The sequence below is a fragment of the Peromyscus leucopus genome, chromosome 15 (assembly GCF_004664715.2).
Source record: "Peromyscus leucopus breed LL Stock chromosome 15, UCI_PerLeu_2.1, whole genome shotgun sequence".
Classification (NCBI taxonomy): Eukaryota; Metazoa; Chordata; class Mammalia; order Rodentia; family Cricetidae; genus Peromyscus; species Peromyscus leucopus.
In genome coordinates this window covers 24,708,052-24,721,139 of record NC_051076.1, presented here as the reverse complement: position 1 = coordinate 24,721,139, position 13,088 = coordinate 24,708,052, and the positions used below count along the sequence as shown (strand labels likewise).

The window sequence follows — 13,088 nt, the reverse complement described above, 5'->3', positions numbered from 1 at the left end:
AAAATCCCCCAGTTCTGAGTGTACAACTGGGGTGTGTCAGAGCAAGGGCATGCAGTCAGACCAGTCTCTGGCTGCTGCAGTCTCTTTCCTGCCTGGGGATTCTGACTCATGCTTTTCTTCTTTGATAATTCCTGTTATCTGTCTCTCATGATGACCCAGTTTTAGAAGGTATAGTATGAGCGGTGAGTGAATAATCATTGGATACTGTGGGCCTAATATTTTAGGGGATATTCTTGGAGTGTCTGCACTGTTATCTTGCCTAGATCACTTAATCCTTACCTACCAGAATAGTCAATGAAGACTTCCTGGGAAAGATCACAATAACCACCTTTATGTGGCAATCCTTCTTTTACAACAGCACAGTACTTCTGGTTATTTTAGTATTGTAAACCAGATGCACAGAGTCCTCAGAAAAGATAGAGGTCATAAGCGATGTTATAGTAGAAAAGATCTCTCTCTCTCCTTTTATTTATAGTGGGACAGGGGAGAATTGACTTGCTGGACTCTCAAGAGGCCAGTACTAGAACATACACAAAGACTAAACAAGGTCAGGAGTTTTCATTTCTAGTTCCAGCCCAGCCAATCATTTCACCTTGGATGGGGGAAAGGAGATACTGCAGTTCTGCTATGAAAACATAAGGGATTTAATTAGATAATGTCCAAGCTCGGCCATGTGCTCACAGTTGTTATTTTTGGCTCTAGGAATGTTTCATGAATAGATGGAGGACCCCAAAGTAGTTCATCTTGCACCTTAATTCCCCCTCCTCCTGGGAATCATGGATCATGTTAACCACACCTGGACCCAGACTTTCATCCTTGCTGGTTTCACTCCTACGGGCACTCTGCGACCTCTTGCCTTCCTTGGGACCCTGTGCATCTATCTCCTCACACTTGCAGGGAACTTGTTCATCATTGTCCTTGTTCAAGCAGATTCAGGACTTTCTACTCCCATGTACTTCTTTATCAGCGTCCTCTCCTTCCTGGAACTCTGGTATGTCAGCACCACAGTGCCCACCTTGCTACGTACCCTGCTCCATGGACATTCGCCCATCCCATCAGCTGCATGCTTTATCCAGCTGTATGTTTTCCACTCCTTGGGCATGACTGAGTGCTACCTGTTAGGTGTCATGGCTCTGGACCGCTACCTGGCCATCTGTCGCCCACTCCATTACCATGCTCTCATGAGCAGACAGGTACAGCTGTGGCTAGCGGGTGCCACTTGGGTGGCTGGCTTCTCAGCTGCCCTGGTGCCGGCCAGTCTCACTGCCACTTTACCCTATTGCTTGAAAGAGGTAGCCCATTACTTTTGTGACCTGGCACCACTAATGAGGTTGGCATGTATGGACACAAGCTGGCATGCTCAGGTTCATGGGGCAGTGATTGGCGTGGCCACTGGGTGCAATTTCGTCCTCATCTTGGGACTCTATGGGGGTATTCTGAGAGCTGTCCTGAAGCTGCCTTCAGCTGCCAGTCGTGCCAAAGCCTTCTCCACTTGTTCTTCCCACATGACTGTAGTGGCCCTGTTCTATGCTTCTGCTTTTACTGTGTATGTGGGCTCACCTCAGAACAGACCTGAGGGCACGGACAAGCTTATTGCTTTAGTGTATGCCCTTCTGACTCCGTTCCTCAACCCCATCATCTATTCCCTTCGCAACAAAGAAGTGAAGGAGGCTGTGAAGAGGGTCTGGGACAAGATCAGGACTTTCCTGAGGGAAGCCTGATTATCTCTTTTGGCGCTACCCACATTCTGGGCAAAGGCAAGAATCAACCAGCTTGTTAATCGGTTTGCAGAATCAAAATAAATGCCAATAAGATTGCCACTCAGTTTAGCACTCACTGTGCTCCACAGACCCACTCTCTCAGACCCATCAGAGGAGGAGAGGTAGAGGGAAATCCTTCCCAATCTGATGATGAAGAAATGCCACAGCAGATTAAAAACTTGCATGGAGAAAATATTTTAATTGAATTTATGACTTTGGTTTTTGTATTGGGACGTATATAAGAATGAGAAAAGTGAAACACATTCACCCAGTACCTGGTCCCTGCCAAGGCTTTTGTACTGTCATTCTAATTAAAATACCACCCCCAAGTGGGTATCTGATGGCTCAGGAGTCACAGATCTCTTAAGTACAGTGGATGAAGTTAACAGACATGAGTGTGGGGGTATTGTGTTCCCCAAAATATTGTGTACTTTAATAAATTTATCTGGGGTCAGAGAACAGACAGCCACTAGATACAAAGGCTAGAAAATGGTGGCACTCACACCTTTAATCCTAGCATTCCAGAGATAGAAATCCCTCTGGATCTCTGTGAGTTCAAGGCCACATTGGAAACAGCCAAGCATGGTGACACGCCTTTAATCCCAGAAAGCCAGACTTTAATCCCAGGGAGTGGTGGTAGAAAATAGAAAGCTATATAAGGCGTGAGGACCAGAAACTAGAGGCATTTTTGGCTGGTTAAGCTTTTGAACAGTACTTCAGCTGAGAGCCATTGAGATGAGGACTCAGAAGCCTCCAGTCTGAGGAGACAAAACCAGCTGAGGATCCGGCGAGGTGAGATAGCTGTGGCTTGTCCTGTCTCTCTGATCTACCAGCATGGACCCCAATAACTTGCCTCCGGTTTGATTTTATTAATAAGAACTTTTAAGATTCATGCTACATCTGGCGCCCAACGTTCGTGTTACGAATTCATGAAAAAGCTGTTTGCCTGTGGCCTTGTGAGCCCCAGCTCAGGCCCAAGCTACACTCAGCGGGTTCTGGTGGCGCACACCGGTAGGATTTGCTGAAGGAGACAGAGGCAGGAAGATCCCGAGTTTGAGCCAGCCTAGGAGGCTTGGGAGAAGCTTTGGCCCGGACTGAACCACAAACAGTGGTGGGACCATGGAAGCAGTGGCTACTGCTCCACATTGCCAGCTCCTTCTCATCATGTTGGTGACTGCGGTGATGCTGCTACCTGGGACTAAGGATTTACTGCTGCTGGTTCAGAGAAGAATTGCCAGGACCATCGTGTTACAAGAAAGCATCGGCAAAGGTCAGTTTGGAAAAGTTTGGCAAGACAAATGGTGGGGAGAAATTGTTGTGAAGATTTTCTGTTCTAGGGTAGAATGTTCATGGTTCCTAGAGACAGACATTTATCAGACTGTGATTGCTCCAAACCACAGAGGAGGCAAAAAAAAAAAAAAAAAAAAAAAAAAAAAAAAAAAAAAAAAAAAAAAAAAAAAAAAAAGCCGCAGGAAACCATGACTGTGTCTAACAGTGACTTTGAAATCTTCAAAAAGATGACAAGATCCTACAATGATGATGATTCCACATGGACTATGATAAAGCCATTAAGCCGATTAACACTGTGGAAAAATCAACTTTGGACTACAAACTGGTCAGGACAATTTCGAGAGGACTAGCTGAGATGATACAGCCTAACAGACTACTCGAACAAGGACTTGAAACAAGCCCTGAACTTTCCTTTTATGCAGAGAATGGACAAATGATACAGGACTTGACGATTAACCCAAAAATTTTCTTTTCAAGATTCCCTAAATATATCTTCACCCCAGGAAAGCAAAAAGAAAAAGAGAATATAGATATGAGATAGATCATCGAATCTACTCTGAGGAAAAAGATAAAGAAATAATAGGATAAATAGGTAGATCATTGAATCTACACTGAAGAAAAAGGGGAAGATATAAAAATGACAAAAGGTAGACTACTGAATCTATTATGAAAAGAAAAAAAAGAATATGGATATGATAAGATAAAAAGGGAGATTATGGAATCTACTTTTAAAAAGGAACTACTTGTTTTAAATAAGATAAGTAATGAAAATTTTTCGGTCTGAGTTTATCAGATGTTACTGGACTGGACATTGTTAATATATATAATGGAGTTTTCATATGAATCTGTCATGTTAATGGACTAGACATCATTAATGTAAGTTTTGGCTGTATATATTGTATATGCTTATTGGATAGTTTTTCTTGTATTAGTTATAAGCTTTTTTAATTTTAGACAAAAAGAGAGGAGATGTGGGGGTATTGTGTTCCCCAAAATATTGTGTACTTTAATAAATTTATCTGGGGTCAGAGAACAGACAGCCACTAGATACAAAGGCTAGAAAATGGTGGCACTCACACCTTTAATCCTAGCATTCCAGAGATAGAAATCCCTCTGGATCTCTGTGAGTTCAAGGCCACATTGGAAACAGCCAAGCATGGTGACACGCCTTTAATCCCAGAAAGCCAGACTTTAATCCCAGGGAGTGGTGGTAGAAAATAGAAAGCTATATAAGGCGTGAGGACCAGAAACTAGAGGCATTTTTGGCTGGTTAAGCTTTTGAACAGTACTTCAGCTGAGAGCCATTGAGATGAGGACTCAGAAGCCTCCAGTCTGAGGAGACAAAACCAGCTGAGGATCCGGCGAGGTGAGATAGCTGTGGCTTGCTCTGTCTCTCTGATCTACCAGCATGGACCCCAATAACTTGCCTCGGGTTTGATTTTATTAATAAGAACTTTTAAGATTCCTGCTACACATGAGGACAGTGAAATAAGGGCAACTGAACCCAGCAGCAGCCTCTGTATTCAACACATGATCCCAACAGTATTTAAAAGGTAGAAAACCAGAGGGACAGAAACACGACATTGACAGCATGTGTAGAGTTCCATGTGGAGCAGACAGCTCCCAGCTGGTCAGAGTCCAGTAATCTTGAGTCACAGTACCAGAGCCAGCTCAGGATGACATAACTTTCAGGGCGGGTAGCAGGGGACTAGAATTGCTCATCTCATCACTTACGGGACAAGGTAGTGGAGTTGAGTGTGTTGTCTGAGCTCTCTTTCAGTATCGATCATATTTTTTTTCTTAGAATGAGTTTGAAGCCATACTTTACAGGAAGAACAGAAAAAGAACATCACAGGTGTGTACACAAATCTGTGGTGTCAGGACCCAGCTTCTGGTCAGAATTTGACAATACTGTTCCCTTTAGCCTCTACACTTTAGAGATTTGTGAACTCTGAACCCACCAGTTAACCACTTAGGGATGGTGTGGTAATCAGAATGATAGAACTAAAGCCTTGGCAGGGACTAGGTACTGTATGAATGTGTCTCATTTTTCTCTTATATATGTCCCACTGCAATAATAAAAGCAATGAAATTTTTTAATACTCCTCACATCAGGATCGGGAATTATTGTTTCCCTGTACACACAGATGTGTGTGAGTGTGTGAGTGTGTGAGTGTGTGAGTGTGTGTGTGTGTGTGTGTGTGTTGTGTTGTATTGTGTTGTGTTGTGTATGTGTGAGTTGAGTTGAACCTGTATCCCAGCTTGGCTTGAGATTCACTGCATACACTAGACGGGCCTTAAACTCACAATATAGTGCTTCAGCCTATTAGGAGCTTAGTAACAGCTGTTCAGTCATGCCTAGCCTAAAACTCGCGTTAAAACCTTCACCACAACCCACTGGCTGAGGATTATTGTTTCACTATTGTCACAACACAATGAGAAGGATTACTGGAATTGCCATCATGAACCGGATTCAACCAGATGTTGTCCAGATGTCTCGCTGACCTTGGCAGGGTCACCTCACCCTCATCTCTGTGTAAGAAATCTGAGTGGCTGGCAAAGAACGGCTGCTCATGTTCTTTCCAGCTGAGGGAGTTTCGATTCTAGGATAGCAACACTTTCAAAAGCATTGTCTGATCCAGGCCGAGCAGAGCATATCCTGAAGGAAGGAAAATTATTGGTCAAATTCCCCGTTTGTTTGGGTTTTTTTTCCTATTTACTTGGGGGGGGGAAGTATCTGCTTACTGACTTCTCTTTGTCTTAAAATGTCTCTGCCTCAATTCTCTTAATCTGTAAAATGAGTGCAGTAATTCCTAGGATCTTAGGAACTACGTAAATGTTGATCATTATCCAACATTTCCCACATCCATTTTTTGCAGCAAAGATTTACTTACTCGATAATGCTTAGCTGTACACATATCTCACATCTGTGGTGTGTTGTGCAGCGTGTTTGATGCATTCCAGTGACGTATCTCCTTCTGAGCTGTGCCCAAAGTCCTCCTTATATAACTGGAGAAATCTTACATGATCATTAACCCTATGCTCTTTCAGTGCTGGACTGCAGTACTCCATTCTGCTGGCTATTGTTTGAGACCCCCATCCTTGATCTTCATATGCATCTAACTTCATATAGGATTGTGATTTCAAAGGAATTGTTTTCTGTATGGTCAGCACTAAAGAACTGCTGGGAGTTGTTCTTCCTGCTGGTGGCTTGCATCACTTTATTTATTAACTTGTTTGCCTCCATTCCTATGGGGTTCGTGCTCTATGGTAGGATATGGATGCTTACATATCTGCTGTGGAGCTAGAAGTAGTCCTATCACAACTGAGGAAAGCAATGAATATTACACCATGGATTTTTATTCATTTACATTTGAAGAACAAATGAGTAAGTGAATAAATAAACAGACTTTTAAGAATCAAATAAGTGTGGTAGACATTATATTATTATCCTTTAACTCTATCAGGAAAAAATGCCTTTCATAAATCCATTCAGAACTCCAAACTACCTTTGCCTTTCATTAGGTAGCTGTTTTATCCCCAAACCTCCTTGAGTCTTTCCCTTTATAACATAGAGTTGAAGCTATTCTTACACAGTACTTTTCAAAGTATACAAACATTTACATACTTGTGTATAATGCTACTGGATCTTCATCCCTTCTGCAGGTCTTATGAATGGCCAGATACTACCTCAGGGAATTGGAGTCTCTCGGGTTGTCTCTGGCAGGAAGTGGCTGTATATTTTATTTTGTACTACAAACAGCATGACATTTTATAAGTGCCTGATGTGAAGTATGGAGCTAAGTATCCATGCTTACTCTTGGCCACTTCTCCCATGATGAGTTCTGGTTAATGACTCTAGTAGAACAGACAGAATGAAGAGGTCGGGACTAAAAGTGAACACTTCACTTGCACTACACTTGGAGTAAGCCTAGCATTCATTCCATCATGCAGGATATTTGTACTTTGTTCTAACTCTAGTATAGTAGGTAGCAAAGAAACATGCAATCAGTAAGAAAGCTGGACACTGAATACAAACTTGCTCAGTTATTTTGCAGAATGACCTATGACCATAAGGTATCATTTTCCTATTTATCAGGTACATTTTAACTGTACCTAATGCTATTTTTGTAACCTTTATGCTGTGAAATAATTCTTCTTTACACTGTGAATATGTATTACTCTCATTGGTTAATAAAGAACTGACTGGCCTACAGCTGGGCAGGAAGAGATTGGGTAGGAGAATCAGACTAGGATTAATGCTGGGAAGGAGGAGGGTAAAGTTGGAGGAGTTGCCAGGAGACACAGAGGTAGCAAGACGTGCTAGAAGACAGATAAAGCCACCAGCCACATGCCAGTACATAGACTGATAGAAATTAGTTAATTTAGTTTGTAAGAGCTAGATAGTAATAAGCCTGGTCTATTGGCTGAGCATTTGTAATTAATATAAGCCTCTGTGTGGTTACTTGGGACTGGCAGCCATGAAAGAAAACCTCACCTAAAAATGGCACCCAATGTTCAGGGCCACATACATCCACATGAAGCCTGGGAAGGCTTTAAAAAAGGACTCTAAACACATGAAAACAGAGTCAAGTGTGACTTCTTGGTAACTGCCTTTCCCGGGTAGACTCTGTTAGACTCTGTTTGCACAGCTCCTTGAAGAGATGGCTTCCTTGCTCAGTGCTAATGGCAAAAAATGGGCACCGTTCTTTTAAGAGACCTTTAATGGGGTTTATGAGCAGCAGGATGCACACTACTTGGTGGCATCATGGACCCAAAAACTCCCCAGAGTTGGGGCAGTAAACATGGCTCTCACTCCAGTACCTAAGCTATGAAGCTGGGCTCTTAGGGAACCAATGGGCCAGGGCCAGCCTACAAAGCAGAGGCTTTGGTCCTAACCCTGCCACTTAACAGATTAATAAAGAACTGACTGGCCAGAAAAGGATTACAGATATGCAATAAAGAGAGATTCACAGGAAAAAAAATGTCTAAGTGGGTCACAGTGTGTTTAAAATATACATAGGCTTGGGAGAAAAAAACATATAGACAGATATATATATATATATAAAGTCCTTAAAAAGTAATATAAAAGAAATCAGCCACATAAAGATGAAAAATACACAAAGAGTCTGGATCCTATATGTTATTGTGTTGTTTTTAAATTTTTGGCTACTAAAAGACACTGGATTATGAAAGCTGATAGATTAAACCAACCTATATATTTAAAAAATGTCTTGACTTCAAAATTTAAGTCAATTGGGGGAGATGTTTTGCTTTTGTTTCCACAGGAAATGAGAAGCTGTGGATTCATTTTGGGTTAAAGAAAATTAGGTTTGATCCAGGAAGACCCCTGAAATCCTGACTACAGACATAAAGAAATAAACCTAAAAGAACTACAAAACACATGATGTATATTCTACCTGCTCAAACACATAACAAAAAAACATCTTTGGTTGACTTGTGTACAATACACAGGTATATTTGTATTATTGCAGATATGTATATTATGTGTGTATTTTCAGAGCAAGGCAACCAAACACCAATGAAAATGGATGGCCCAGTGATCCATCATCCAGAACCACTTCAAGGCTGCTAGATGAGATAGTCCAGCCTCACAAACTATTCCAGCCAAGACCTAACAATTATTCTGATTTTCTCAACTTTCCTCCAAAGATTACCAGTGTCCCCAAACAACAGAAAGTAGACTAGAGAACTATTTCCACATTCCCAAAAATGGATTATGAATGTTGTCATTTAAAAGGAGTTGGTTACAAGTTTTTATTGGTCATAGTAAAAAAAAAAAGAGTTAAATTCAAAGATCTCTTTCTACAGGAAAAAAGGAAAATAGGATATAGAAATGATAGGATAAAAAGGAAGACTATTTTGCCTCTGCAGTGTTGTGAACTTTGCAGTAAACATGTCTTTTTCATCTATTCTCAGATTCATCCCTATTTACTCAGCCATATAATGTGATTGGAAATCAAAAGCAATCTTCAGATTCAATGCTGTCCCAACAAAAATTTCAGCACACTTCTGAACAGAGAGTTCCTAAAAGAATGAATACAAATGTCTAATAAACATTTTCAAAATGTTCAATATCAATAGCTATCCTGGAAATACAATTTAAAACTACTTTGAGATGTTGTGGCATAATCTTTTTGTATACTGTGAAGATGTATCTCTGCTAAGACACCTTCAGATTGGTTGACCAACAGCCAGGCAGGAGAGGATAGGTGGGACTTCTGGAGAGAAAGAGGAACTTGGGGGATGGTGGAAGACATTGCTAACTAGTCAGATGCCACAGCTTGGTGGACTTATGAGATGTCATACTCTTAAAGAAAACTGACTCTCCTCCTCCGCAAAGCTATCAGTTATTAATAGCCTCAGCTAAGAGGAAGACTTCATGCTCACCTCTCCATGCTCACCTTTCCTCTCTGTGCTACGATTTGGTCTGACTTGTTCTTACACAAGTCTTACACATGTTGTCATAACTGATGTGAGTTCATGTGTATCTGCCCTACTATGTCCAGAAAACAGTTTGTTGTACTCATCCATCACCTTTGGCCCTTATGATTCTTCTCACTCTTCTTCAATGTCCCTAACCTTATAAAGCATTTGCTTATTCACTTCTAATTTCTCATAGTCATGTGCTATTTTTTGAAAATGTACTAAAGATCTGGTGAATTTTTGTACATATTCTATCCTGTCTCACTTAAATTAATTTTATATAGATAATTTTAAAAGCCATCCTTTGCTCCAGATTACAACTTAATGGTATATGCTACTCTTCTACTTGATGCTAGATAGTTCTACCACTTCTATGCTAGGTATTTGTATCTCATTAATAATGACCTGAGAGACACAGGGTATGGAGTGTACAATCCACTCAGTTAATACCATGCTTTCAGACATGCAAATGAAGCTATCCCTTTAAATGTAGAAATTACATGGCAATTCTTCTCAGAGGTGGCTGACAGAAGAGTAATGAAGACAAATATGACATGAAGGGAAAGAGAAACTCAGAGTATTAACCTTGCTTCTCTGAGGACAGTCCTGTTATTAATTTAAGGGTTTGGATAAACCGTGGTCCCTTGTTTGAGACTGTAGAAGATACAGCATTGTAATGAAGGACTATCTATCCCAGTGAATAGTTGGGTGTTACTAAGGAAGTAAGATAGAGAATCTGACCATCATGGAGTTCTATTAGCACTAAGAAACAATGTATGCTTTATGTTTTGGCCTCCAATGCTATGCTTTCCATAGGAAGCTTTTCCAATCTCAGGGACTTGTTATTTTCTATCCACTTAACGTGATCTGTTTCTTTTCTTTTTCCCGTGAAATATTTTTATTAATTGTTTGGGAGAGTCACATAATACACCCTGATCGCAGTCATTTCACAGTTCTCCCTGGTCCACACTCCCACCCTTGTGCCCTCCTCCCAGCAAAAAAAAAAAAAGAAGAAGAAAGAAAAAGAAATACCAACTCTATTTTGTGTTGCTCATATACTCATTGGATATGGTCAAGCTCCCAGTGGCCAGTTCCTTAAAGAAAAGTGAGTCCTTCCCCATCCTTACCTCTACCAGAAGCCATCAACTATGAAGAGATAAACTTCAGCATCCCTATCACAATTTTAAGAGTTCTCTTCAATGGCTTCATGTCTAGACTTTTTATTTGCAAGGAGGGGTGGACCCTCACCAAAACTCTTCTTGGATATCCTGCTGTTGCCCCAAATCATAAAGATCCTGCAACTATGGTTCCACAGGACTCCTCCCTTCATGCACTATCTGTTTCTCAATATAATACATTATTTCTTTCTCTTAAGGTTAATTTAACAACTACTCTGAACAGTCTCTTGCTCTGAAATTTTTTTAAAGTACTTTTAGATCAACGAATAAGTCAAACACTTCACACTCAGTGGATAAGTGCAATTATTCTGTTATTTATCTGGACTCTGAATCTATCCAAGTACACACTTGGAGATAATACTCAGCCTAGATCAAAGCTCAGATACAGATATAAGAAGTTTTGGGAAAAAATGAGAGTGGAAATATTTTGTGAAAAACTAATTTTTTATTAAGATGTCCAGGGTAAAATGGTGGACTGGATTGAGTACTGGTAGCAATCCTGCTGATGGGGATTTAAAATACAACATTTATAACAGTATTTTAGGAGAGCTGGAGAGATTGCTCAGCAGTTAAGAATGCTTGCTGCTCTTACGGAGGACCTGAGTTTAAGGCCCAGCATCCATCTCTGCAGCTCACAACTGTCTGTAACTCCAGCTCCAGATGATCTGATGCCCTCCTCTGGCCTTGGTAGACAGCTGCATGACTGCACACATAAACATAGGCACACACATTCACAATACACATAAATCAATCATTTTAAAAGTAAAATAAGACCTGGAATATTGTTTTGAATAGTCAGCAAGCAGTGTTTGGAACAATGAACTTATTGTGGCCACTGTAGTGTCAGGTGATGGTAGGAGAAATGAAGGTGGAGATGTCCAGCATAAAAGGAATGGTTCCTATGAGGATTAGGTTGTTAGTGGGTAAGGCACATAGTGGTGAACAATGACAAATCTCCTGGCAAATGGGGTTTTTAAGAGGCAATCCATTTCTGGGTTCCCCAAGATGTTGTTCTCCATGCATGAATGAAGATATGGGAGTTGGATTGTTTCTTTACTGACATGTTATATTGTCATTACAAAAAGGCAATATCCCTGGGATTAGACTTCAGAACTCCAAAGCGAAGGATACAGGACTAAGGTGTTTGGGAAACATGTCTCAACTGATTCACTACTCTGAGCCTAACTTCTTGGCCCAGGGGGATCTATCCTGAGAGATAGTCATAGCAGCCCCAGGGAACATTTACTAAGGAGTTTGTTGGAGACCTGCAGTTCCAGGAGCATGGACTATAAGTAAGGAAGTGTCTTGGGATAGCAGTGATATCAAGAAGGATGAGACTAGTTCTGATGTAACCAAAGCAGTGAGGTAATGGTTGGAGGTGGCACACAAGAGGTAAGAGTGGCTGAAGAAGAGAAATAGGGAACAGCTTTGACCTTTCCTGAATAACTTCCCTTGGAGTATGGGAGTGGCAATCTAGGGATATTAATGTAGACTTTCTATTTCCATACTAACCCAATGCACATCAATTAATGACTGGAGAATCACATAGTGGTAACTTACAATGAGCTTCATGAACCTCTAGCTTAAACTTCTTCATTTAAAAAAGTTCAAACAAAGAGGAAGCAGTGATCTGAACCAACGTTTGCTTTGAGTTGGTGGTAAAACAAATTTAGAAGTACAATTCATGAAAGAAGGTGCTATGTATACTACCTCAGTAACCCTTTATACACTTCAAAGAGCCTGGCTTCATAGTTTCACTTCTCCGATTCCCCTGAAGTTTGTCTCCAATTAGCATCCTTCCAGAAATAAACATCCTGCAGGCTCATTGCTTATTCAGCTTGCCCCAAATTCTGAATGAACTTTGAGAAATGCTTTGAAGACAGATTTGTTTTTTATCCATCTTTTCCTCTTTCAACCTTTGATGAGAATCTTGCATTCCAGGAGATCCTCCCAGTGAGACTTAACTGTTTAAAAAAATAAGTCTCCTTTTCCTACTGCACCCTGATTGTTGGATCCAGTATATAGTAAGAGCCATTATTTCAAAGTATCAAGGGAACATTTCACTAGGAATGATAGGAGGATGAGAAAGATAGTTTTTCCTATCTTTATTTTTTTGAAGCAAAAAGGAGAAAATCCCAGGCCCAAGGCTCTGCTTCCATAGTCTACAAATGCTGGTCTGTGAATTGAGGAACCAGAACTCTATGTCATCCTTGTCAGCAACAGATATTGGGCAAATCACTTCTGACTTCGGGTACTTGATTCCTCTTTTGTAGACTAGAGGAAACAGAATGGATAGAATCTAAGTTATTTCTTAGCTTATGTATTCTAGTTTTTGGGCTCTGGAAAAAAAATCTCAAGAGGAAAAAGCCTAAAGATGCTCATTTGGTGCCTTTATCTCTCATTCCCAGGAATC

The 13,088-nt window shown here is 40.7% G+C and overlaps 1 protein-coding gene across 1 annotated transcript; it reads left to right on the top strand.

Annotated features, from left to right (window-relative positions):
- The first annotated feature begins 712 nt into the window (after positions 1 to 712).
- LOC114690739 (olfactory receptor 6N2-like) lies at positions 713 to 1,812 on the top strand. Its single transcript, XM_028865623.2, has one exon. It carries the CDS (start codon positions 777 to 779, stop codon positions 1,719 to 1,721), a length of 945 nt encoding a protein of 314 aa, XP_028721456.1. The 5' UTR covers positions 713 to 776; the 3' UTR covers positions 1,722 to 1,812.
- Positions 1,813 to 13,088: the final 11,276 nt, after the last annotated feature.

Excerpts from the sequence above, each read along its gene's own strand:
- LOC114690739 (XM_028865623.2), top strand. The coding sequence starts at position 777 with ATGGATCATGTTAACCACACCTGGACCCAGACTTTCATCCTTGCTGGT.